General features: G+C 38.4%; 1 protein-coding gene across 4 annotated transcripts in view; it reads left to right on the top strand.

The window, feature by feature from the left end:
* The window catches only part of METTL15 (methyltransferase 15, mitochondrial 12S rRNA N4-cytidine), an 83,271-nt gene extending 68,425 nt beyond the window's left edge, over window positions 1-14,846 (top strand). For all 4 annotated transcript variants that reach the window (XM_071808829.1, XM_065839162.2, XM_065839160.2 and 1 more), the window contains exons 4-6: window positions 3,571-3,762; window positions 5,780-5,958; window positions 14,290-14,846. In XM_071808829.1, the coding sequence (XP_071664930.1) occupies window positions 3,571-3,762; window positions 5,780-5,958; window positions 14,290-14,735 (817 nt within the window). In that variant the 3' untranslated portion in view covers window positions 14,736-14,846. The remainder of the gene's footprint in view (window positions 1-3,570; window positions 3,763-5,779; window positions 5,959-14,289) is intronic.
* The last annotated feature ends 11,822 nt before the right edge of the window (window positions 14,847-26,668 follow it).

Genomic DNA, 26,668 nt, shown 5'->3' on the forward strand with positions numbered 1-26,668 from the left:
TCTGAAATTATCGTAGCTTTTCTACATAGGTGTGTTCAAGTCGTTCAGTATTAAACCCTGCAAATCTTACTTCTCCATTTATAAGTGAGGGGCTAAAAGCCCTTCACAGTTGTTCTATGTTTCTAAAATATTCTGGATATGGAAAGTGCTGTTCAAGTATGAAGTTTAAACATTTTCTCTTACATAAGACAATTGGATTTGGACAGATCGTAGCCTTCAAAGATCACCTAAGATGATGAATATGCTGTGTGACCCTTTGTATTCCTTACAGCTTTTGAGGGTATCCCCAAGACCGCCCATAAAACCTCCACTTAATCTCGACCTGTAATGTTTTGATATGCTCTGTCTTCTTAGGCTTTTTTGAACCGTAAGCTTGCCTGTTATATTTGGTATTTAGGGATGTTTTCTGGTTTACCTTTCCTGCTTTTTCCACTAAGCATTATTTTGTTGATATATACCCTTTATATTTTTGCAATATGTGAAGGGTAATAGACAGGCTTCCACACTAGGTAAGTATGGTCATGGAATGTAAATCGTCTAATGCCCAAAGAAAATATTGAAGCATGGAAAAAGAAAGTAAAAGGAATTTCTACATACCCGGGGAAAGCAGGAGGAAATGAACAGTTTTACTGTACACAGTCTTTCATGATTTATTTGAGGTTATTCTGGAAAAAGGATTTACAGAAAGCAGAAGGAACTGAGGCTAAATTAAGCATTTCTAGATAAAATCTTGTAGGTAACAGCAGTTACTTGAACATAGGTGTGAAGAATAGTAGACAAGGGAAGAGTTTGTGTTCTAATAAATGCTTTTGAATGCTTGGTAAATGTGTCATAGTCTAATAGATGAGTCCTTGTCATCACTATGATCATTGTTACTATCTTATAGAAAAAAAGGGTTGATGTTGTATTTCCTTTCATAAGGTAATAAATCTTTCACAGCTGTGTACTTGGTTTGATTAATTGAAATGGATGAGAGTCCCAAGCTGCTTCAAATTGTTTCTTCCAGTCCACAAAGAAACAGGAATTCAGAGAACTGGCCTGAACATTGTAATATAGTCACTATAATGTCATGAAAAGCATCTGGTTTTAGTAAAGATTTATATTCACCAAGACACCCATATCCACTATTGACACACAAAATGCAGTGTATAACAGGGTATAGACAGAAGCCATCATTTCACACAGCTGAAAGGCTGACATCAAAATGTCAATCTAATTCTTTTTCAATCTTTTTTTATTTCCAAACTCCAAAACATTTTTCAGCTCTCTACCAAAGAGTAAATTTCTACTTACTTCAAATATACTTCTTTTTTATTTACCTTTTCCTAATCACAAAAGACTGGCAGACCACAAATCAAAGGCCACTGTCCCAAACACCTTAGCCGTCCAAATACGTATGACTTGTTTAAAGAAACGTCATCAAATTTCTAGGAAGTCATCAATGTAGTTTAGCATAATTTTTCATATTGGCTGAGAGCACAGAACAGCATGTGTCCATGGTCGCTGACATGGGTTACTGTCTGATGGGGAATTAGACAATGACCATTTATAATATTTTCCAAATCTCATTTATTTTTGTCTTCCACATACAGAATTTTAAAGTTCATTCCTTTGCACAACTTGTAAAGTGAGAAACACTGCCCAGTTGGACCAAACAGTACAGGTTTTAAAGAGAACTCCTCTCATTATATTCAGGGGAAATACAATCTCCAAGCTATACCTAGATAGCTTCAGTTGGTTTAAATACGTTAAGTGGATCATTGCGCTTTTCAGGAACTGTCAGTGCTTATTAAGGTAAATAGTTGTATTTAATTATATGCTGGACACTAATCAATTCAAAAATGAGCATGTGAGTTCGTGATATCCCTCATGAAATCTGCTCATTCAAGGTATTTCCCAGTTTTTGTACTATGTTAAATAGGTTCATTCATTCTGCTTTAATGAGGATACCATTGTGTAGCTAAATGTTCTTCCATATGGTTGCGTTCATAACTTCTTTTTTAACAGAGCTTTTTCTCTTCTTTTTTTTTTTTTGTTGGTTAATCTTGGTAGCATTTTCTCCCACCAGTTGGACGGGTTCAGAAAAGATTCCGATTCCCTGTTTGTACAGTTTTAAAACTGTAGCCACTGGAGTTGACTAAATTGTGTCATAGTGCCAATTTGCCTTGATGTTAAACTGACCTGAAAGAAGGATTAGACTTGGAATGATATTTTGAGAAAGTTTTCAAAATTACTATGATACTGAAGTGTCAAAGGAAATATGGGCAGCTGTTCTTTTGTAGCTAAAGCAGAGGAGTTGTTCTCTCTGTCCACTCACTCCTGCCTATGTAACTGAGACAAAATTGCACATTGACCTTGCAGACCTTGTAATAATTCGAATACTGACCAGTGGGGCTGAAGAGCAATTATCCAAACTGTAATCAAAGCTCAGATGTGAAAACAGTGGCTGCTTGTTAGGGGCAGAAATAGATTGTGTTTTGCAGGTACTGCTTAAAAATGCAACAATAGTTGGTTATTCTTTTTAAATCTGTGACATTCACAGAATGTCAGGGATTGGAAGGGACCTCGAAAGCTCATCCAGTGCAATCCCCCTGCCGGAGCAGGAACACCCAGCTGAGGTTACACAGGAAGGTGTCCAGGCGGGTTTGAATGTGTCCAGGGAAGGAGACTCCACAACCCCCCTGGGCAGCCTGGGCCAGTGTCTGTTACCCTCACTAAGAAGTTTCTTCTCAAATATAAGTGGAACCTTTTGTGTTCTAGTTTGAACCCGTTACCCCTTCCTTGTCTTATCATTCATTGAGATTTTGAGAGATAAATTATTAAATTTTAAGTCACCTTATGTATAAGCAAGAATTAGAAGTCCAAGTTTAGACACCCAAGAAGGCATTGGGTACATCAGATGTGTCATCTTCTCCCTTGCCATGCCACTATTTCCCTTCCCAGAATGGAAATATTAAGCAAGAACCACCTTACATCTAAGAAAGAAGAACGCTAAGCACAAAAAAGCATGTGAAACTCTCCTCTCCCTAGTGATTTGGTGCATGAATTGAAACTACACCGAAATATTTATCTGCTTATGATCCAGTGTGCCTTGTTTGCCCAATTATTTTTGAAACAGCAAACGCCACTAAAGAAAAAGGTGTTTGTCCTGTGGCAGGAAGCCAGGGGTTTTTCCTTGCAGGTAAGTTTTAACCACAAGGCTGTGCCATTGTGTTCCATCTCTTCTGCTTCTCCTCCAGGTCCAGGTTTCGTTGTTTTCCATGAGGCTTGACCAAGGGCCCCACTCAGCACAGCAGGTACATCGGTGCTCAGGGCATTCCTGCATATCAAAAAATTTGACATTTTAGTCACATTTCCATTTCTTTGAGCCCGAGCGAGAAGGTAGTAAAGAGTTAAAGATGGGTGGGTTGGACCAGTTTTCGGTGTTGACCTATGGAAAGTACTGAAACTATTACTTTGGGAACAGCCTTGTTGCTGCTGAGAGGAGTGCTACTAAGTCCTGCTATGCACGGGGAAGACACTGCACTGTTATAATTAAAATTAAGGGTATTTATTTGTTATTTCTTACAGGAAACAGATTCGAGCTCTTCTAGGACAATTTAGCCAGTCAGAGGCTTTGTTAATCTCCTCTGGAGTTGAGCCGGGAACTCTGGATGGAGTTCTCTTGGATGCGGGCTGTTCTTCTGTGCAGTTTGATACACCTGAAAGAGGTTTTTCCCTGCAGAAGGATGGACCTTTGGACATGAGGATGGATGGTGACAGGTACCTCTCAATAAAATTTTTCTCCTTGAAGCTCAAAAACCGTGTGCTCAGCAACCCCTGTGTGTTTTGTTTCCCCTTAACTTGAATAATTCTCACCATCAAACCACATCTAATTTTGGAGCATACCATCTTTCTTCTGCCACAAAGCTTTTTTCCATCTCCGTACTTAGAATTCTGGTGATTGTCTTTTCTTTCTTTGAAATAAGAGGAAAGTTCCAGTGATGAGTAATTAAACCAGTAGCATTTTGGGGAACTATAGTATGAAAATTATACATTTTTGGAGTGTATGGTGTGCAGTCACAGGGGCATCTCACTTTTAGAGACCTGTCTTCCCTCTGTTATTTCCGGAGTTTCCCAGACTGTTCTCTATCCATATCTCTCAAGCCCTTACTGCAGTCCCTTTCTGCCACACTTACTATTTGTGGAACCTTCACTTGAGCACATTTGGTTGCTCCCTCAGGAAAGGAGCAACCTCCCTCTTTCCTGCAATGGCCATCTGACCCAGTTACTTCTCTCTAAAATGAAAGTAATATAAAATAACTAAATAAAATCCCATCCATTTTATCTGCCAATTGAAATCAGATCGCAACGTTGCTTTTAGCGCATTAGTATAATGCTGTCTACAATGCCCATAGATTTATTGTGAGATTTCCTGAGCAATATTTTAAGTTTCCTTTCACATTGTGTAGGAGGCACATCAGGATTACTTAATTGTCAAGTTAACAATTACTGTATAAATCACCTCTATTTAAATTATTAGAATTGGTGTTTAGTATGTTAACAAGCATGAACATCAATGGTGGAATGATAATTTCTACTTATGTAGCAGTTTCCATCTTCAAACAACCTAATATATTTCTGTAGCATTGTGCTTTTTACACGAACAGCCAAAGATCTCTGCTGTATAGCTGAAGGCAGTAATTGCATAATGCATTACTGGCAGAATGAAGATTTTTCGCCGTGTATTTTGATGAACCTGTAGGCCTAAGAAACGTCATTTAATCTTTCATTGCTCACACAGAGCCGATGGGAAGCCTCAGTTTTTATGGAATTACCCTAACACATTAATGCGAAGTCTTAACACAGCAAATTTCATGGTATTCGCTTCTCTCAGTTTTGTGTAAAAGGCTCACACGATCCTCTTGGGATTCAGCCCTCAGATTTCAAGAATCTGAACTCCAGGCTTGTATTTGCATCAGGAGAATACACACATGGAACAGGGGCAGCAGAACAAAGGGTACCTGTGGCATAACAAAAGCCTTACGCTACGGTTGTTGCTATGATACTACTTGCCTCTGATTTCTAAGTTTTGTTATCTTTTGTAAGATACTGCAGGAGAGTAATAAATGCCTGAAAAATAATCTGCATGTTCATATCTTTGTAAAAGAGAATTTATGATGTGGGTTGTATATTTTCTCCAATTAGTAAACCCATATGTGATGTTCATTTCAGTAATGAAGTCACAGATTTTAAAAAAATCCAAATATATAGCATATACTGTATTTGAATATAGATTCTTACACCTTTCAGTGAAAAGTAAAACTATAATTATTTTCGTAAGCAATTGTCATAGCAGGAGACGTGAAAGAAAAGATCCTTGAGATCATTTCTGACTAGAAAACAGCATCTAATGCAAGGTGACTAAAATGAACCCACAAGGGACAAGTTTATATTCTAAACCTGTCTGAATGAAAAGTCACACAGCGTTTCCATTTTACCATGATACTGAAATATATTTCTTCCTGTCAACTCATTAGGTATAGTTTATGATAATACTTGGAAGTTTCAGCGGTTCTAATTGATGTTAAGGAGCAAACTCAATTTAAAGTAGCAAGAAAAAGGCTTTAAAAGGTGCAAGCTTTATCTGTTTTCGCAGGGTTGCTGTCTCTTATTTTAAAACCTCAAAGGCACTTGTATGCGGCGTGTGTGTTTGACTTTATGTCTCAATGCTATGAAGCTTCACCTCTTGTCAATGAAAACTGACGTCAGTGAACTAATTGGCTCTTGTTGTGCGTAGGTACCCTGACATGCCCACCGCTGCTGATGTTGTGAATGCCTTAGATCAACAGGCACTTGCGTCCATCCTGAGAACATACGGGGAGGAGAGGCACGCCAAGAAAATCGCTTCAGCCATCGTTCAGGCACGCAGCATATACCCCATCACCAGAACTCAGCAGCTTGCAAGCATTGTTGCAGGTACCCTCATTAATTCTTCGCAGTGGCTGAGGAGAAAAAATATTAATCCCCAAAGTCCCAGAGGGATCTATTTGTACTTGAAACCATGCAGGATCTAATCCTGCCTGTTCTGCTCTGATGTCAGCTCTCTCTCTTTTTTCATTCTTTTTATTTTTAAGCTCCCACTTTTTATATTGTAGTTTGATGATTAGTTCAATAATAGATTTTACATGGAGAGATTTATCATTCTGCCAACCAAATTGAAACACAGAATGACAGCAGCCTAGGGAATTCTTTATCTCAGCCATTGATAAGCCTCCAAATATCAGATATTTCACATTTAGTTTTAAATTTCTACATTTTGGTATTTTGAGAGGAAGTACTATGACAGAACAAAATTGGATCATTTCTGTCTGCTTAAAGACCCCAGAAGCAAAAGGTAAAGCAACACATAGCTTGCTTCACCTAGTGAATGCCAACTAGATCAGCCTGAAGCGACTATTGAAACACTTCATCTTACTTGCTCTTCACTGTAAACAACTTGAACAAAATGTAGTTAGGCAGGAACTGTGCTCACGTCGAGAACCTTCATGTTTGTATTCTCAAGTGGAAATTTTCAAGTAAAAATGTAAGACACAAATCCTCTTCATTAACATTATAATGTGTAATCTTGGGATATTTTTTTTACCCTCAAAAAATGAAATTACTGGGTCTCAGAATCACAGAATCCCAGAATGTCAGGGATTGGAAGGGACCTCAAAAGATCATCCAGTCCAATCCCCCCGCTGGAGCAGGAACACCCAGCTGAGGTTCCACAGGAAGGTGTCCAGGCGGGTTTGAATGTCTGCAGAGAAGGAGACTCCACAACCCCCCTGGGCAGCCTGGTCCAGTGTCTGTCACTCTCACTGAGAAGAAGTTTCTTCTCAAATTTAAGTGGAATCTCTTGTGTTCCAGTTTGAACCCATTACCCCTTGTCCTACTGTTGGTTGTCACTGAGAAGAGCCTGGCTCCATCCTCCTGACACTCACCCTTTATATATCTGTACACATGAATGAGGTCACCCCTCAGTCTCCTCTTCTCCAGGCTAAAGAGCCCCAGCTCCCTCAGCCTTTCCTCACACGGGAGATGCTCCACTCCCTTCAGCATCTTTGTTGCCCTGCGCTGGACTCTCTCCAGCAGTTCCCTGTCCTTCTGGAACTGAGGGGCCCAGAACTGGACACAATATTCCAGATGTGGTCTCACCAGGGCAGAGTAGAGGGGCAGGAGAACCTCTCTGGACCTACTAACCAACCACTTCTAATCCACCCCAGGTTGCCATTGGCCTTCCTGGCCACAAGGGCCCAGTGCTGGCTCATGGTCATCCTGCTGTCCACCAGGACCCCCAGGTCCCTTTCCCATACGTCACAAATAAGTCTAAACTGCTGACTCCTTTGAATGTAGGCCTTTAAAATGGCTACCCAAATTTGATATTTGCTAAACATTGTATCCATATCCTGAAGACTTTAAAAAAAGACTGTATTTATAATAATTTATATTGCTTAAACTGGAAGGGACTTACTTTCAGTGACCAACAAACAAATTTGAAATTTTGGATTTGCATAAGTGAGGATACTTGAGCAAAATGTCCAGTCAGCCGAGGCCCCAAGTTTAGCTGATAGGATTATCAAGGACCTGAAGACGCCGCTTGCTCTTGCAAGTCCCTGCTGTAAGTATACTGAATGAGAGGAACAAGCAATCTTAAAAAAATAGAGATAAAACTCCATGGGTCTTTTATAAAACTTGAAATGTTGCTTTTTTAAAACAGTCATTATCATCAACATGATGAATTTTTTTTTTGTCACATGTATGTAATGTATTTTGAAGAACTGTTGAATAAACAGTGTATCATTATTGAGATTGAAGCAACCAAATTGCCATGATAAAGGTGTAATGTGTCATAGGCTGTAAACAAGCAACTCAGTAACTTCTGAAATAATTTTGTGCACTAGCTGGGCTTAAGAAAATAATACTAGTACATAAAGACAGTGATCGAAGATCCCTTTGTGTTTAATGTGTTGCATGTGAGTCATCGCTTAATGGTCACTTACTGTGGCAACAAGAGGGATATTTTCTTCTCGCTTTAAACTCTCTGCTACATTTGAAAATCAGCTTGATAGGTGAATCAGGTGTGCATCAGATAGTGTACACACCAGACGATGAATCCAGCACATATCTGCCAAGGCAGTAAATGTGTATGGTTTATGTTATTCTTTTTTTGAAGTTTGCAAGTAGTTAAAACAATTCTAGCACTGTAACACTGGTCTCTGTTTGGTTAGAACTTCTTCCAATTTTGATTTGATTCCTCTAGTAAAGGGGCACAATAGTAAATCCTATTAGCTTTTGAACTGATGATACTTTAAGAAAATTTATGGTGACTATAATAGATTTTGTTTAATTTATCGTATATCACCAATATATATTCTTACACAACATGATATCCCCGAAATTATTGAGGTAAGCCAGAGAGCACAGCTACAGGATCGTCTTGGTAGCACAACACAAAAAAAACCCGTGACTAATTCAAGACTTTACCAGAGTAAAATCTATGACCTATTAGTCAAATGTCAAGAACTTTAAAAATAAAATATTAATTAAAATAATAAAATCTTGCATTTTAGATTTTGCAGGCTCAATACAAGCATGATTACCTCTCCAGAACAGGATCTTTTTTTTTTTTTCCTACTAAAGGAGCCAGAAAACAAGGAAAAAAATGCTAGCCAATGAGGTGGTGTTGGTATCTGGGAATTCATGTATAGTCCACAATTCTTTCACATGTTATAGATTATGATGGCTTAAGATTTTCTAGAGCTCAAAAGCTTTGTGTGAACGTCCAGCTGGTAACCAGAACCCCAGTGAATCTAGACTTGGACCAGTCTGAAATCGGAAAATTTCATTTCTATTTGTAGAGTGCTAGACTTTAGGTATTTCCTACAACCTTCCTGAAAGGTAAGACTCTCTGTATTGCTGTTGCTAATTGATAGGGAGATAAGAGGGAAGGATTTAATTAAAAAACCAAACAAAAAACTAGCTCTGCAACAGTTACAGAACAGACAGATATTTCTAAAGCTTGTATTAGCAAGAGTTATAATTTTAAGGTATAGCTTGAAAAAATAAATAGAGTGGTATGTCAGGATTGCCTACAACAGCTTGGTGCTAACTCAGGCGTCCAAGTGATTTCTTGCTCTCATTTGTTCCAATTCTAGAAAATGTTATAATTCCTTCTGTTTTTTGAGATAGAGCTTGAAAGCCAATAAATATGGTCCTACGAAATCTCCTAGAAAAGTTTGGCCTTTTTTTTGTTTTTCCAAATGTTGTCCAAAAGGCTTCTGATCATTTAAATAAGGAGATTTCTGTGAGCTATGGAGTCTGTAGTTTACTTGGTTTAACAGTAGGTTTAACTTGATGCGCAAGAAAACTGGTTAAAAATGGTGACGTTTTTAGAATGTAACTTTTATATGCTTTTTCTATACAACTGTTGATCTATTTTTGTTTATTTTCTGTGGGTAACATACCTTGTTATCTAGCAGTTTCTGTTGAAAATCTAGTTTTTCTTGGTCTTATATATGTTTTTTAACAGATCATTTTGAGGTCACATAATCACTTGGACTTAACTTGAAAGGAATTGATGTTGAGATATTAAAGAAATCTGAAGAGTTTTAAAAGACCTTCAATGGGTAAAGCCAATCTAATTCAGATTGGTTCACATTTATAGACTTTAATTATCAGCTTGGAATTTGTAATATTGTCTGAATTTCAGATGGGTGAAAATGAACTCTCTGCTGAGGGAGCCTAGACAAAAGGACATTAGTTGCGTCACAGAAACTTATTAAATGCAATGCTAATTCAACAGACGGATTCCTGCAAACAGGTGCACGATCTGAATTAATTTTTAAACTCTCCCACTCTCGTACACTCCGGGGACTTACATAGTTCATATTGACAGGCACAGCACGTTGTTAATTTCATTCACATGCTTTAAAACTTCAATACATCGAAACATGTGAATCTATTAGGTTTTTTAAAAGTGTAAGTAACATCAGGGCATCCCAACACTAAAAATGATAATTTCTCTCACTGAGATTTCAAACCAGTCATCTAGCCAGAAGCGCGGTGGTTTTATGAATGAAATTCATTTTACAAGTTTCTCATACAGATTTTTGTATTTTTATATATCGTACAGCCTGTTACCAGGAAGGATTTTCTGTTAGTGTCATGGTAATTGGAGGGGGCTGGGTGAGAGATTTTGTGCCTTAGCAGAAAGCACAAATAGGGTTTTATTTAACTACACCAGAGGACTGAGTGTAGCGTAGGAAAATTTTTCACCTGTGGAACACAGCTCGAAATCTACTACCTTCACTAAAAAGATGAAGGCCAGTGTGACAGAAATCACTACCACGGATTATATTTATTATCATAGAATCACAGAATTGTTTTGGTTGGAAGAGGCCCTCTGGACCATCAAGTCCAACCATAACCTAACTCTGGCACTCACCCGTGTCCCTGAGAACCTCGTCTAAACATCTTTTAAACCCCTCCAGGTATGGTGACTCCACCACTGCCCTGGGCAGCCTGTTCCAATGCCTGACAACCCTTTTTGGGAAGAATTTTTTCCCAATATCCAATCTAAACTTCCCCTGGCACAACTTGAGGCCTTCTCTTCCCATCACTTGCTACCTGGGAGAAGAGACCAACCTCCTCCATACTCCAACCTCCTTTCAGGTAGTTGTAGACAGCAATGCCTCCCCTCAGTCTCCTTTTCTCTGGGCTGAGCAGCCCCAGTTCCCTCAGCTGCTCCTCATCACACTTGTGCTCCAGCCCCTCATCACCTTCATCCCCTCCTCTGCATCTCTCTAGTACCTCAATGCTGTTGGCCTTTTTGACCACTTGGACACACACTGGCTCATGTTCAGCTTCTGTCAATCAACACCCTCAGGTCCTTTTCCACCAGGCACTTTCCAGCCGCTCTTCCCCAGCCTGTAGCACTGCCTGGGGTTGTTGTGACCCAAGTGTAGGACCTGGCACTTGGCTTTGTTGAACCTCATAGAACTGGCCTCAGCCCAACAATCTAGCTGGTCCAGATCCCTCTGTATGGCCATCCCACACTCCAGCAGATCAACACTCCCACCCAACTTGGTGTCATCTGCAAACTTAGTAAGGGTGCACTCAATCCCCTCATCCAGATCACTGATAAAGAGATTAAGCAGAAGTAACCCCAAGACTTAGCCCTGGGGAATACCACTGGTGACCAGCCTCCAACTGGATTTGGCTCTGTTCACCACAACGCTCTAGTCAGGTTGACTGTGGAAATTTAAACAAAGAATCTCATTCTAGGCTTCTGGTTTTACGGTTTGGTCCCAATCAAGAAACACAGTCAGATTTGTACCTAAATTACGTGCTGTACTCTTGTGTATTGGCTTCATTTTTATCTGTGATACTTTTGGAAGCTGGAATACTCTTAGAATATCAGAAACGGATCATCCCCAGAAAACCAGGAGTATTTTTAGAAAATATTTAGGCTGCTAGAATAGTTGAGGCTGCAATACTTAGGCTGCTAAAATATGATAGTTAAAAATTCTGAATCTGCTTTGTGAGTTGAACACCAGCTCTGGGTAGTAAGAGCCCCAAACTGAAAGTATAAAACTGATGCTCTTCAAGTCAGAGCTGTAGATTTTCCAGCAAGTGGCAGGAGGAAAGTATTGCAGGAAGCCTATAATAAAAGAATACAGGTAGAATTGAAGAAATGCACTGGGTTTTCGAACCCAGGTTGTTAGTAGCTAATATTTTGTAAGGGAACAGTGGTTTTTCATTCCAGTTACAACTGTTTCCTGTAAGGTGAATATGTGAGCAGCAGGCTTGGTTTTGGAAGAGAGAAGGGAAGAGTCAGGTATGTTTCCGATGGTTTTAAATGTAGACTCCGAAGAATAGATGTGTTGTATAAGATCTTTTACAAAAACAGTATTTTCCAGTTCAAAAGACCGTGGCTTTTGTAATTTAATTAGAAAGATACCGAGGTATTGATGTGTCAACTTCAAATGCAATTGAAGAAAAATGCCATTATGACTGAAACCTGAGACAGGTCTTACAGAGCTGAAGCTACATTTAGTCATAGTGCATGCAATGGAAACGTGCATGTCCTCTGGTATTTCTGGATACATTGCATGCTGACTTTAAACCCTGCTGTTTCATCTAATAACTATACAAGAGTTCTGAGCATACTACTGGTGTTTGTAGTGGTTAATTGACCATTCAAAGAAAATTGTTTATTTTGCTGAGCGCAGCCTTCCTTTCTGTTGCACATTGAGACAGTTTTCTTCACACACAAATGGCAGTTTTAAGGATTCCAAAGAATCTGTTTTTAGGTACACAAAGAAATATGGAAATAGATATTTTGCCAGGTGTCAGTGTCAGTTGGTTTCTTGGGACACCTGAGATTTTGTGCTCTCCTTTTAGTTTAGCTTTTTCATCACAACAGGATTTGTGACTCCTACAATGAGGGCATATAGTCTTTCTATGATTTATAGGAAAAACATGATGTTCTCAAAGACAGAAATTAACCTAGCTAGAATTTGTAAGTGATGGAGGAGCCCAGTTCCTGTAGGTTAAATCTCTTTCCTCTGTTTTGTGAAACAGAGTTTAAAGCCGCAAATCCCTGTGCAGCAGTTTGTGTTGGGAGAGGTTGATCCTGTTGCCACTTTTGATCTTGAAGGATTCAGATTATAGGAATAGGAAACAGCCACAGCTATGATGGGCCTCTTCAGTTAATTCAGGCACTGTTGGCATCGAGTCAGAGGCGGTGGGGAGTGTAGATGGGAAAACTAAGATACGTTACGTACATTATAATAATTTTGTTAACAATGATAGAATTTTTAAATCTCATTGTTGGCCTCTCCCGTTGCTGAACGCTGATGATCACTGTGCGTTTGTGATGTCGAACCTTTACATTTTTTGACATAAGTAAAACCTTACATTTAAAAGGCTCAAGAATTCCACTAATAAATTATTTTGTGCCAGTGTACCAGATTACATTTCTTCAAACACCTGTTTAAATATGAATTTAGTCAACTTGTTTCTGAGGTACTGTGTTCCCTTCTTTTACTCAGCTACACAGAATATCAATTACTTGATTATGAACTGCATTTACCCTGAACCCGTTGTTTTACTGTGGAGTAGTTTAGCACTGGCATGGAACTAGAGCATTTTAATACATACATACCAGATGTATTGGCTTATGTCTAATGACCCCTTGTGTTTGGAAAAACAATTCTTTCCAGTTATGCACTATCATTATTCATTCAATTTATCTTCACCAGACTCCTGTGCTCACTTACATAATAGATTATAAGTTTACTGAGGTTTCACAGATCTTGTCGAACTCTTACACTTTCGTCCCTTTGATCCATCAAATCTGTCTTATCTAGCTTTTTGCTCTCTACTCAGATAATGAAGATTCAAGCTTAAAATACATTAAATAATGATATATTAAAGTTTCTAACAAAATTTCAGTCTCTGCAGAGATTTGTGTATCTCAAGAATTTTGGAGAAGAAGGACTTTTGTGCACCTAGTCAAAATTATTTAATTTGGTGCTTTTTCTCGTCCAAAAGATTCATAACTTGACACATTCTGCTGTATAGACATGTGAAAAAGTGAGTCTGCTGCACTTTCTTAATTTCTCAGGGTATTTTTGGAGCATTTGAAGAAGCACAGTATGTCAGCAACAATTTTTATCCCCAAAGAAAGATGCCTCTTTTAAGCTCTAAGTAATCCTTTGAAAGATAATTGTCACCAAGAAGACATTGTCTTTGTCTTATCTCTCCTTTTGAGAAATGCATAATTATTTAGAAGCAGTGAAAATTGTGTATCCATCATATATTAAATTGTTTCTTTTTCCTTAAAAGCATAAACTAACCATCACAAATACTGAACGTGACATTGATTACATTGAGCTGTAAGGTGTAGGACTTACCTAGCCTGTCTTCCTTTTTCCCCTATTTTGGTTTCAGCCATCATTCTGCATTTAAATTTTGTGAAGCATTTGAGGAAGGAACTTCTATGAAAGATTCTAGGAAAAAACAAAAACAAAACACAACAAACAACACCCAAGCACAAACCAGATCAATTTCATAGGGATTACTTTTAGCAATGCAAATTCAAAGCAGAAAATAAAGATGTATAATGAAGAAGGAAGGTCATAACTCCAGGTTCAGTTGTAAATATTCTTTCCTTTAAAGTCATAATGCATGAGCGGATTAATGTCAGGGGGGCAACGTAGAAATAATAAGATATTAACATACACCTTTTAAAATGTATCATAGGTGCTTTTCCAGCATCAGCACTGTATGCACGGAAGGACTTGCTTCAGAGACCGGCGCATGTTGCGACCAAAACTTTTCAAGGCCTGCGAATATTTGTAAATGATGAACTCCATGAACTCTTTATAGGGCTGAAAACAGCGGAGAAATTTCTAAAACCTGGAGGTCGCCTTGTAGCCCTCTCCTTTCATTCACTAGAAGATCGTATTGTCAAGCGTTTTCTTCATGGAATAGACATGACGGAAAAGTACAATCTTGGCTCAAGGCAGAAGATAAGACAGGCTCTGAAAAATTTCTCCAAAGAAGAAGATACACAAGAATTTCCCCATGGAAAATCCACCTCAAGGTGGATTTTTATACAGAAAAAAGCTCTCACACCCCAGACCAAGGATATCCAAACAAACCCAAGAGGAAGGTCGGCCAAGCTAAGAGCTGCTATTAAAATCTAGAACAAAATATGTGATTATGTAATTGTATAATTTCATTAAAATTTGTTTTGTAGAAGGCTGAGTGGACAGATAATAACAAACAGAAAATTAAATGAAGGCTGTGAGAAAACATTTGTTTCTTACCTTTGTGCTTCTTTTTCATTAGGATGTAGTAGAGAGCATAAAAAGGTAAAATAAGTGTAGATAGTGGGTGTCACTAAGTATACAAAGAAGACATCAAAAACAAAGTTTATAGGAATTACAGGTTTGATGTATTAACATTATTTCCTTGAGATTAAATTAAAAACTCTGACGTTGACGGTCGAAATTCGGTAGCTGATTGAGAAAGACGCATTTTTGGGGCTGGATTCCACACACCTAAGTCAGATGGCTGATTTAGTCTAGAGTAAGCTTAAACTGACCTAAGAACTGATGGTATACAAGTCTCTGTATCTCAATTTACTTGTTACATGAATGTCAGTGGGACAAAAGCTAGTTCTTAAATAAATTGATATGAGAATCTAATGACCTACCCAGGAATTTTTAAACTAACTATTATCTTTAGAAAAAAAAAAAAGTAAATATGTACTTCTGAGTGATCACCTGGTTATTTAATGTTTATGAATTCTAAATAATAAATGTAACTTGTGGAAAAGATACTTAAAAGGCCAGTGTTTGCAGTTGGATGCTAAAAGCATGCAGTCGGATTTGTACTTGATCATTGGGATTTGTTCCTGTGACCGTAACTTCTGTGCATTGATCCCGTACAATTTTGTGTGTTGATGAAGTTATAACCAACCCATCCAAAAAGGAGTATTGTGGGTTTTACAGTGTTCTCCTTTGCTGGTGAGCATTTATTAACAGGTTCTACTTAGGTAAGTATTGAATCATTTTATAAAAGGCTCACTGTAACCCCAGTTTCCTATTTCGATACTGTAGTAGGTAGTAAAACATGTAACAATTTATTTTTTAGTAAGTTAATATGAGTTGGATTTAACTTTGGCTTTATATTTTAAAATACTGTTGATTTGCTGTCTTCATATGCTAAAAATTATGAGAAACTAGTGTAAGTTTTGACTTCTTTGACATCTGACTCATCTCTTCAAGAAAAATATATTTAGGTAATGAAATTGGTAGTAGGATTTCATTTTTGATGAACCTGAAGCTTGGCTGGTAGAGTAAAAAATGCAGTTTCTGACTGAACTGAATGATTACTACACGAGCTTCTGAAAGAGAACTGGCTGCGTCATTCCTGACTTGATTTTCATCAAGCATCCTCTTTATGTTCATGTAAATGATTACTTCACGGGAGCTTTTTGGGTCATATTGACACAAACAAGTTGAAAACTAGGTTCACTCTCTATAGTATACAATATATTGAAATATCTGAATACTGTTTAATTCCTTGGTAAAGCTACATCAGGTAATGTATTTTTACGTATAGATATGACAACATCCATGACTAATCTGAAATAACAGTCAAATGATGAATGGCATTTCATATATTTCTGAAATTTCAGTATTTTTTCCACCAGTTTCATTACACATGCTATTAAATATTAAATACAACATTCCACTTCAAATCATATTACTTACTGTTGACATCTTAGAGAAAACAGACTGTACCTTAAATAGACATTTTTTCATCCAAACATTAAATATAAATAGCTAATGTTATTTTTAGCAAGGATTCCATAGAGAAATGTACTCCAACGTAGGCTTAGAAGCATTGTAGTGCAGAGATTACATGAAAGCATTAAAATTCCTTGTGCTTAAAATGATGTTTAAAATCCACACTTCTTGCGTCTAATTTTAAAGGCACAGTTTCTTAGGATAGTTGAACTGCTGTATATCAGGTTTTGTAAATACAATCCCTCGGCTATGGAAAGTAAGAGACCTGGAGTTTTAACCTCTGCTTGCCTGACAAAACAATTCTCTGGTTTTGCCAGAAAAACCACTCGTTATATTTAGTCAAAGTATTCTTGTATCTTTAAGCGTCTCATTTGCCTCTAATAGCTGAAGTTATATTGCGTGAAGGGTATTAGGTCTTTATGTTCTTTCCAGGACATGTGTCTACATAGCGTATCTTAAATTTTCATATCATGCTACATGACATGTTAGTAAAGCTAAACATTTTATTACCATAATAAAAAATGGTATTTATGAAGGAGACGGTATCTGGTGGAAAACAAATATTCTGTCAAGATATACATTTTATATAATTTCTGTAAACTTACCATTCAGCCTGAGCAATGTACATTTTAATACAGCCTAATGCACAATTATCTATCAACAAAGAAAACAGACCGCAGACCATGTTTACAAGGAACGTGACAATATCATGGTGCTGTATATGATGGGAAGAATGGAAATATCCATGTGGAATATTTATGTAGAATATCAAAAGGTGGTTGTAGAGAGATGACAGTATTGCCAGACACTACGTGCATGCAGAGCATATTGCTAAAGTGTATATCATTTCATGTGAGTGCTTAGAAGGGTGTGGAAAAATGTTATAAAGGATAAAAAACAGTATGAGACTTTGTTTGCATTGTAAATGTACTTTTTATTGAAATTATTAGAAAATATGATTTAGCTAATCCAAGTGAGAGTAAAGGGTTGATATGCTGTCAAAAGTACCTACTTGGTGAAGGGATTTGCATAGATTAATTATTTGAAAGTGAAACACCGTTATCCTGTAAATAAGGTTTATAGTTAAAAATACAGTACTTGTAAAAAATATCATTATAAAGTATAAGCAAAAGGATCTGCATTCATAGCCCATGAGGGCCTGCCAACAATTGTTACCCTCCTATTGCTTCCTAAAGAAAAAGAATCAAATTCATTGTTTCAAAATGCAAAGGCTTAACCATACTATTTTCAAGTAATATAAGGAATTAATATATCTTTCTTCACTTTGGGGATATTATAAAAACTATTACAGTTGAGTAATTTCTCAGTAGATTTGTATAGTCAGAGCTGCTGAGATTGCCAGTTGACTTGGAAAAATGCCAGTCTAAAATGTCAGCTTTTGTACAGATGTATTGAGGTATTTGATGGATGGAAGGAGAGGGTCCCTAATGTTGTGTGAATCGGGAAAATACCAACATCAGTAAACACTATTAGCAAGCAGCTCTCTTCTAGTAGCAAGTATCGCAGACTTTTTGCATGCTGCTTTCTAGAGTAGCATTTCTATGATTATTAATGCTCCACATAATTGCTCTAATATTCCTCTTTGTATTGGTGGAGACGTGATATTAAGTGAGTTTATCCCCCGGGTGATGGAACAGGACAGTGCGAGGGGCTGCGCCCTGAGGAGAGGGGACGTGCAGGGTGACTGCAACAAACAGTATTAGATGCAGGCTGGTGGTGATTTGATTTTAAACCAATTTGTTGCCCTTGTTACTTAACATCGTTACCTCTAGCAAGAATAATAGAGGGGTCAGATCTGCTTTTCTTGTGCCCCAAAATCTCTCCAGGAAGGACTGGGACCAAGATTACAAACACCGTTCAGTGGAGTATGGGACTCTGTTGTTATATCCATACATTTATTTTTATATAGCAGTTGCTTAAATCTAATCTCTAACTTAGAACAATATGCAACCATATTTACAATCTTTCAGGAGTATAATCAACTGTGGAGGACTTTTTACACTTGAGGTATACTGGAATTAAAGCAGGATTTTGTGGATTAATTAAGATTACAGCGCTACAGTGAGTCTTGCAAGTAATTAAGATGAATGTAGAACAACTTCTGCCCTTCCTCTTCTCCCAACCCCTGTAGGAGATAGACTAGAAAAATATGTTCAATTAAAAAGTAAGAAACAAGCAGCAAAGGTGAACATCTTAGAAAAAAAATGTTATTTACGAGGTCGGCAGCCAATTTTAGCCAAGTTTCATATATGCAGTATTTTGTTACTTTTTCCATTCGTTGACTCATTTTCCGTGTTCTGGGATAAGCAGAAATGGTGGGAGAGCTCAGGCGCTACATGGATGCAGAGCGTGGTTTCTAGTGCATAATCCAAGGTAATCGTGGGAACATGTATGTGCTTCTAAATCCAGCTCTGCATATTTTTCCCTCTGTCTCCTTTACTGTTAGAACTGTGTTCCCCTTTCCGAATCCCCTGTAAGCTTGTCCCAGGGTGAATGAGAGAAAAGGGCTTTTCTCTTTCAGAATACTGGCATACCTGTCCATCCAACTGTATTAAAATTAATGCTATTTAATACTTTTCTTTTTGACACATTTTACTGATGACGTGCCATGTTTTTCAATATTGTTATTACATCAGTAGGGCCAGAAAAGTGGCAAATACTTGTTCATGGGAAATCTAAGCTAAAACAAGAGAGCAAGTGATCAGTTGCCTGAATGTCTTACTGGACTGACATAGCTATGTTTATAAAAAATAAAACTTTTTCGTTATACCTTGATCTTTAGGCAAATTGTATTTTTCCTGATGCTTTTAAAGCCTAGTTTGGTTGTAATAGTCAAAAACAAGCTGGAGGTTTTTTTAAATGTACTTTTATGTTTGCAAGTTTGGCCTTGACACCTTGTTTCTAGCTCTCTTTAAAGAGTAAAACTGGAGATACAGCTCCCTCTGTCTGTCCTGGGAATGCCCGTGCTTTTTGGAGTGTACCCGCGAATGGTGGTGGTAACAGCATGTTTAGTGTCAACACGAAGATACAAGATAAAAACACGTGGATAACTTCTTTTACAGGTCAGTAGTTGCTTTAAATTATGCTCACTGGAATTTTAAAAGAACGATTGATGAGTTATTTTCTTATCTGAAAATACTTCGATCAAGGTACCTGATTCAAAAGACAGAGAAAGAAACTTCCACAGTAAGGTTCTTAAACATATGATCTATTATTAGAATGAAATATATATGTATAAAAAGCCTAGCTATTTGTTAGTGCCCATACAATTTTTACAGACTTAACCATGGCAAGTGTACTTCGTGTTTTTGTTGACATTCATTAAAGAAAACATATTCTGTGCGGCTGGAAAAATCTACATTAAACAGTAAAACATTAGGGGATACCACAGATACTAAAATGAAAATAAATGATGCTTTATGAATCACGTCTTAGAATTCATTCATGCTAGAACAACTGAGTAAAAACTGATGTTTCAGTGTCCTCCATTGTCATTTGTTCACATACCACATTAGTTTGAGCCTGTGGGTGTGATTCTGACAAAGAAAACGTTTTCTGCATTTCAGTTTTAGGTTATCTGTAGCTTATATTTGCACTGAATGTGTACTAGAGCTCAGAGTAAGTCTCTGTGAGGCTTATGATGTTATTAGCATTTTATATTAGCTGTAATTATACTAATAACATGAACGTATCAAGACAACAAGGTTATATCACGAGTTAGGAACTATAAAGTCTTGAAACATCGTGATATAACTTGTACACTAAAATGTGTGGAAGCTTAGTAATAACTTAGTCATCAACAATTCAGGCTAGAAAAGCTGCTTTTTTATTTCAAACTGTATTTTAAGCTCATTTCTATACACCCTTCCTGTAAATTGTATACTTCTCTCTTTTTAATCAGAAGTAATTTCATGCTTAAGAACATCTCTCACAGGCTTTGCAAAGGACTGGAATAAGACGTATTGACAGTCCTGTCTGATAAGCATCTGAAAATGAAGATATAATGCAAACTGTTTTGTAATACAGTGCAAAACTTCTATTCTCAAGAGTAGCGACGCCTGCATGCCTGTTGATACACGCACAATCTGAGAGCCTAATCATGCAACCTTCTTATGTGGGTACGGTTTTGTTACGTTCATATTTTATTTCTAAAATGTCCCGTTTCTCCAGGTCGTGGTGGGCCATGAGAGCTGACAGAGCGGAGGTAACTGGGTCTCTGTGGAAGCAGAAAGGATTTGACCCTCTGCAAAACGGGGTCTGCGGAGCATGGGGTGATGCAGCCTCACTACCCAGGCTTGCACGTTGCTAACCAAGTATGGTAATGCTGAATTAATAAAGCTGTTGATATGGAGGCAAGTCCACTGCTACATATTACACTGCATTCCACAATGGCTTAACAACGGTGGCAGTGAGTTTCAAGAGACTAAAGTTAGGTAAATAATCATTAAAAAAAAAATCCTTGGAATTGGAGCTGGTACATAATTTTTTATCATCTCTCTTGGGGAGGGCAGGAGGGTGATGGAAGAATTATCTGGGAGAAAAGGATGTTTAGTCTCTAATGTTCCTGCCCCTACTAAAGGTAACAAAAATCTTCCATTGCTTTAAAAACACAGCATCAAGACCTAAACTGCTCACACACTGTAGTTATCGCTATTAATCACTCTGTTAACTAGCAGGTCATGAGAAATTATAAACCAGCCGATTAATTAAATGAGCTTGGCAAATACCCTGCTGTGTAGTTGTGCTGCACTTAATAGTACTCTAAAATTAAAGCAATTAAGGGATAATCAGGGGTGTGTCACAATAGCCTTCACGCCAGGATGCTGCCAGCTTTTCTAGTGTGTGTTTTAAGTAAACACAGGAGCGCTGGGACACACCTGGGCAGGAGCTCTGCTGCGGCTGATCCTGCGATGACTGACGTGTCGATTAAAATCTGAGCCTCCCCTGAAAATACGACTTTTTAAATACTTCATTAATAGAGCTCTAGTTATTTGCAAAACAACGTATTAAGAGCTGAGCGTAGGGGGTGTTTTCTGGTTGCTGCTTGAATTTCATCACTTCTTTATTTTCTTTTTCTCAGGGCAAGATTGCTGTTGTTCTTTTAAAATCAAGTGAGACTTTCCTGGAACCAGCAGCAGGCAACGTTTTTCTTGGAGTCAAAAATAGTGAATGAAATTAGTTGCAGTCTCCATTAGATCCAGTGATGTCCCAATAAGAGCACAATCCTCCATCAATACCACATTTCCCCATAGTTCAGCAGTTCAGCAGCATATTGAAAATATTCTTTTGCAGTTTAGCCACCTCCATAGTTACAGTTGGCAAATATTTTATTCAACCTCTCCAAGTTGTAGCTTAGTTCTCAGGTTTCTGCTTTGTTTGAGCAGGCTTTTTATGAAACAATTATAAGGTACTTAGTTTTCCTGAGAAAGACAGTTGATTCTTTAAAAAGTCTTTTGCTAAGAAAGTCTCTTGCCTTTGTTTTTGTTTTTGACTTTGAGAAAATATAATCTTCTAACTTCTGCCATCATTTCTCCTTGTTTATATTAGGAGTTCAGAATGAATGTTGGCTGCTGGATAGAGCCATTGACTGTCATGTTCCCTCTGACACCGCGTGGCACATGAACGCTCCCAACTCCCCATCACTTCCTACAGCCTGCAGAACAGCAGGCACCCCTCAGCATGTATTCATCTTTTCTTCCTCTTAATATAAAATATTATAGGATATAAAATACTTTTGCTTAAGTTACGTTTTCTCTAAGTGAAATCCACACTTGTAATTTTACTTATTTTTTGCATATAAACGTTTCCGTGTTCAAGTCACTGCATCACACTCAGTGTTGACAGCGCTCATTGCCTTTGTAATTAATGGTGTTCCAAGTTTTTGCGTGGGCATGAGAGTCTCAGCTTTCCTGAACCATTCCGGTCCACTTCCAGCTTTCATGGCTGCAGAGGAAACCATGTGAATTGGAGCCCCTTATCTTTTCTGTAAGTATGTATGGTAACCAAATGTATATATATATGTATTTTTTTTTTTTAATAACCGTGCTATTTTTGGAAAGTTACTTCTGGGTTTTTTTTTAACATTATCAACTCTTTCCCTTCTCCCCCTGCTCTCCAGTTGCCCCTCTAGAAGGTGTGTGCATGCAGGAGCAGCTCTGTACTTGTCACTTTGCTTGCACGCCATCGTTCTTTTGTGGTACCAACATACACCATCTCAATTACTGTAGGACACTGTTAATTTTCAGTTTATGAGGAACTGTTATGGAACCATGTAATACAGTAAATACACAGAACACATGGGTATGCCGTTATACATCTTGCTACTGTGCAAATGCCCATTCCCTGCGTAGATTACTGCCTCTAGTCCATTTGGGATGCTCTTGGTTTTTCATTTATTCACACAATTATCTGGCTTTTATTGAGCACTGCCAGCTGAAAAGCTACGATTCTAGTTACTGTCTTAGGAGTACAATAGACAGGGATCAGATATCTTTGGTTTTAAATTAATGCATAGAATCTGATAACGTAATATAACATTTAGAACTTCTCCTCAATGTCTTCCAAGCTGAAATCTGAGTGAAATCTTTTGTATTAATGATCATATATCTTATGTATCTATGAATCCCAGTAATGACACAGTTAAGAACACATGATGGCACTGGTTTGAAGTGGAAGAAGAGGAGGCTTGTTGCCTCTCCCTGCTTACGTGTGACTTATCAGCTAATCAGGTCATCTTCAACACAAACATTTTTACACTCTCTGAAGCATAAAAGTCTCTCTTAAACGTGAACCTTCACAAATGGATCCTTAAAAGTATTTCTTATGCTTTATATCCCTGTAAGGTGACAGATTGTTGGATTGCATTAATTAATGAAAATATTTATAAATACGACTTTGTAAACACAGTCTTTTCTAGTGAACAATTTCTTTCGTCTTGGTAGCTGGAGTCAATAGATTTCCAGAAGAGCTTCCTGAGCGATGGGAGGCACCACAACCTGCCTGCCAGTGCTTCAGGGAGCACGATTTGGGTTCCATGGGTGACTCGCTGCTCATCCTGTCTCTAGAGCAATCCTGCACGACAAAGCAGGACGGTGTTTAATGTGGCTGGGTCTGACTGTTGACTGAAGTCTGCAGGGATTGTTCAGTGATGTTAAGAGACTGAGGGCTACCTCTGGCAGCGTAATTGGTGAGGCTGTAATTTAAAGTTGGCTTGAGACCAGAGGAGACCCCCCAAGCATCTCACCTGTGAGGACAGTTTGAGTTGGGGTTGTTCAGCCTGGAGAAGACTCCAGGGAGACCTTATAGCAGCCTTCCCATACCTAAAGGGGACCTACGAGAAACCTGAAGAGGGGCTTTATACCAGGGCATGTAGCGATAGGACAAGGGGTGATGGCTTTAAAATAAAAGAGGGTAGATTGAAATTAAATATAAGAAAGAAATTGTTCACCATGAGGGTGGTGAGGCCCTGGAACAGGCTGCCCAGAGAAGCTGGGAGTGTTCCTGGCCAGATTGGACGGGGCTTTGAGCAGCCTGGTCTAGTGGAAGGTGTCCCTGCCCATGGCAGAAGGGCTGGAATGAGAGGATCTTTATGTCCCTTCCAGTCCAATCCTTTCTATGATAACTGGCAGGGTTATTATTGTAGAAGGAGAATCTTTTTATTGATATCATTCTCAAAAGGATACTGCACATGACTTTTCTTGGGCAGGTTAAATTGGGGTTGGGGGGGTATTTTCTGCGGTGGGGAGAAGTGTTTAATTTGAGAGAGAGTTCTTTGGAAATACCATTTTCGGTGATTAAAGTTGGGATATAATTCAAATTGCCTGAGTCATACTCCTGTTTTTTCCCCAAATTATGCCACACTAGTGGGCAGTTATCAGTTATATGGGGTCTGACCCAGCGTCAAATCCAGCAGCTTGAAATGCTCTACGGCTTTGAAGTGTCATAGTGAGAAAATTTGAGCAACATTTTAAATGTGTGACTAGTACCCAGTTGCTGCTTCTAGTAATTATTATTAGCTCTATTTGCATTCACCACAGCCACTGCTTCCCATCCAAAGCTGGGAGAAGGGAGCAGTAGCTGACTGCTGGCCTTGGCAGCGGTGCCAGAACGGCCTTTTCTGGTGAGAAGTGGCGTCAGCATAAACCCGTCAATTCTCTTGTCTCAGCAAAATGCTTAGGTAAGGTGTACATGGGCATGAAGGGTTGCTAGATACCTGAATGTTGCCTGAAAAGCGTGTGATTTGCTTCAAAAGGGAACATGGCCTTGCTGTGATTTCACTTAAACAATTAGCTTAAACGGATGCTATCTGTAGTTGCGGGATATGAATTTATTTTGATAACTGATTTAATTAAACGTGTGCAGTTGACATGTTAGTCCTGGAAATGAAAGCAGTTTAGTTAAACCAGAGCTATTAATCCTTGCAGAGCAAAATTTATTAGCTTGACAGAGTATTAAAATGAGTATGTTGCATTTGGGACAGAGCAACTGTGTCTATTGCACTATCCTTTTCTTGAACATACTAGCGTGAATCCATAGCAGCTTGGGATTTTATCTGTGATACTCAACTTAATAGCATGTCAGCTGACTTAAAAGCATGTTAAGCTGTCATTAAATACCAATTCATGTCGTATATTTAACAGTTTTCTTTGCAATATTTGCAATTATCTAAGTATGTTTTTACACTATCCTTCTCCCTAGCATTATTAAAAGCAGTATGTGAAGAGCAGCAGTGGAGCACACTAGTAAAGCAATAGCAAGGGAATTCAGGACAAGGTTGACAAGTCCAGTTTTAGCAAATAGTATAGCTTGGTGGTTTTTTTGGGTCCAACGAGGTTAAACACTGTTAGAAGCCTGTACTCTTTCATGGGAAATGACAATGTAGCCGATTTCCAGCAGCATGCCAACAACTATTTGTCATTTCTTCTGAGTTTAATCTACTGGAGGATTCATTGTCTGTGGCAGATGTCTGTAAATACACAAATCTATTGATCTATGGCTCATTTTCTGCAGAAATGTAGCTGGCAAGAATGTTTATTTCTCCTCCATGCTGAATGTAAAGTGTGTTGCCTTACTATCTAGAGAGAGAAAAATGAAAGTTAAGGGGCTTTTGGTGCATTATTGAATAGCAGAGGTTAATGGGCTGGGAACGTATGCTTTCCTTATTACCCTGGCTTCTTTCCTATCATCTACACTCATCAATAAATAAATAAGTTAATTAAAAAGCTGTTTCTAAGGGACAGAGTACAGATCCTGAAGTTCTATCAAAATCTCAGCAAAGGGTTTAGCCTCTGGCTTAAAAGAATACATAGGGTTATGGATGGATAAAAGCCCTCAGCTTCGATGGTTTTTATCGTTATAATGAGCTGCACAAGTTGCAATAAAAATGAACGATATGGCTCCCTGCCAAAAATTCTTAGGCCAGTGGACCATGACAAGGGCCACGATGCAGAAAAGGTAAGATGAGAACTGCGCTGACAAAAATGTCCAATATTACATATACGTGTTTACTCATAATCCTATTATTTTGGAAATGTTCCAAATGTATATGAAAAAATATTCAGAATCTAATTAAATGCACATAGGAAATTCTTTCTGATGTTCAGCCAGGAGTTTATGAAGTGTGAATAAGTGTGTGTCTGCATGCAGAAATGAGCATATTATTTAATATTTTAATAAATTATTCATTGCATTTTACCATGTACGGTTTTATTTTGTGACCTCTCTTTCCAGCGTTGCAGGCTGCCTGTGACTGCACTGCTCGCCCAGATGTCCTCTTCATCTTCCCATCTCTCACCACCGTTGTCCTTCGCTGACTTAACTGTTGGGGGAGCTGCTCTTCTGAGCTTTCTGCGACAGTTCCAGTGTCTGTGAAAACAGGTTTATTGGTGCTAAATGCTCTTTTCATGGGGTTGATGTGGATTGTCTTCTGTGTTTGGAGGGTAAGTGGTCAGAGACTTGGTGGCACCAGAGGACTCTGCAAGGGGAACCCAATGTGAGGTACCAGCACCTGCCGTGGCCTCCCCTGAAGGAGGTGGTCGAGAACTTTGCTCCATGAAGGGACGGTTTTGCATTCATTGAGAACAAACCAGTATTCTTCTAGAAATAACTAATTCTGCCATTTTGCTTGCAAAACTCAAGTCAAACTCTGGTGGCTATTTTGTTGTGGTTGTTCCTTATTTGTGTTATCTGCAGGGAAACATTAAGGTACTAGCGAGATGCAGAGGAAGCAGTGAAGCTGGTGAGGGGCTGGAGCACAAGTGTGATGAGGAGCAGCTGAGGGAACTGGGGCTGCTCAGCCTGGA

The sequence above is a fragment of the Patagioenas fasciata genome, chromosome 5 (assembly GCF_037038585.1).
Source record: "Patagioenas fasciata isolate bPatFas1 chromosome 5, bPatFas1.hap1, whole genome shotgun sequence".
In the NCBI taxonomy this organism is placed as follows: Eukaryota; Metazoa; Chordata; class Aves; order Columbiformes; family Columbidae; genus Patagioenas; species Patagioenas fasciata.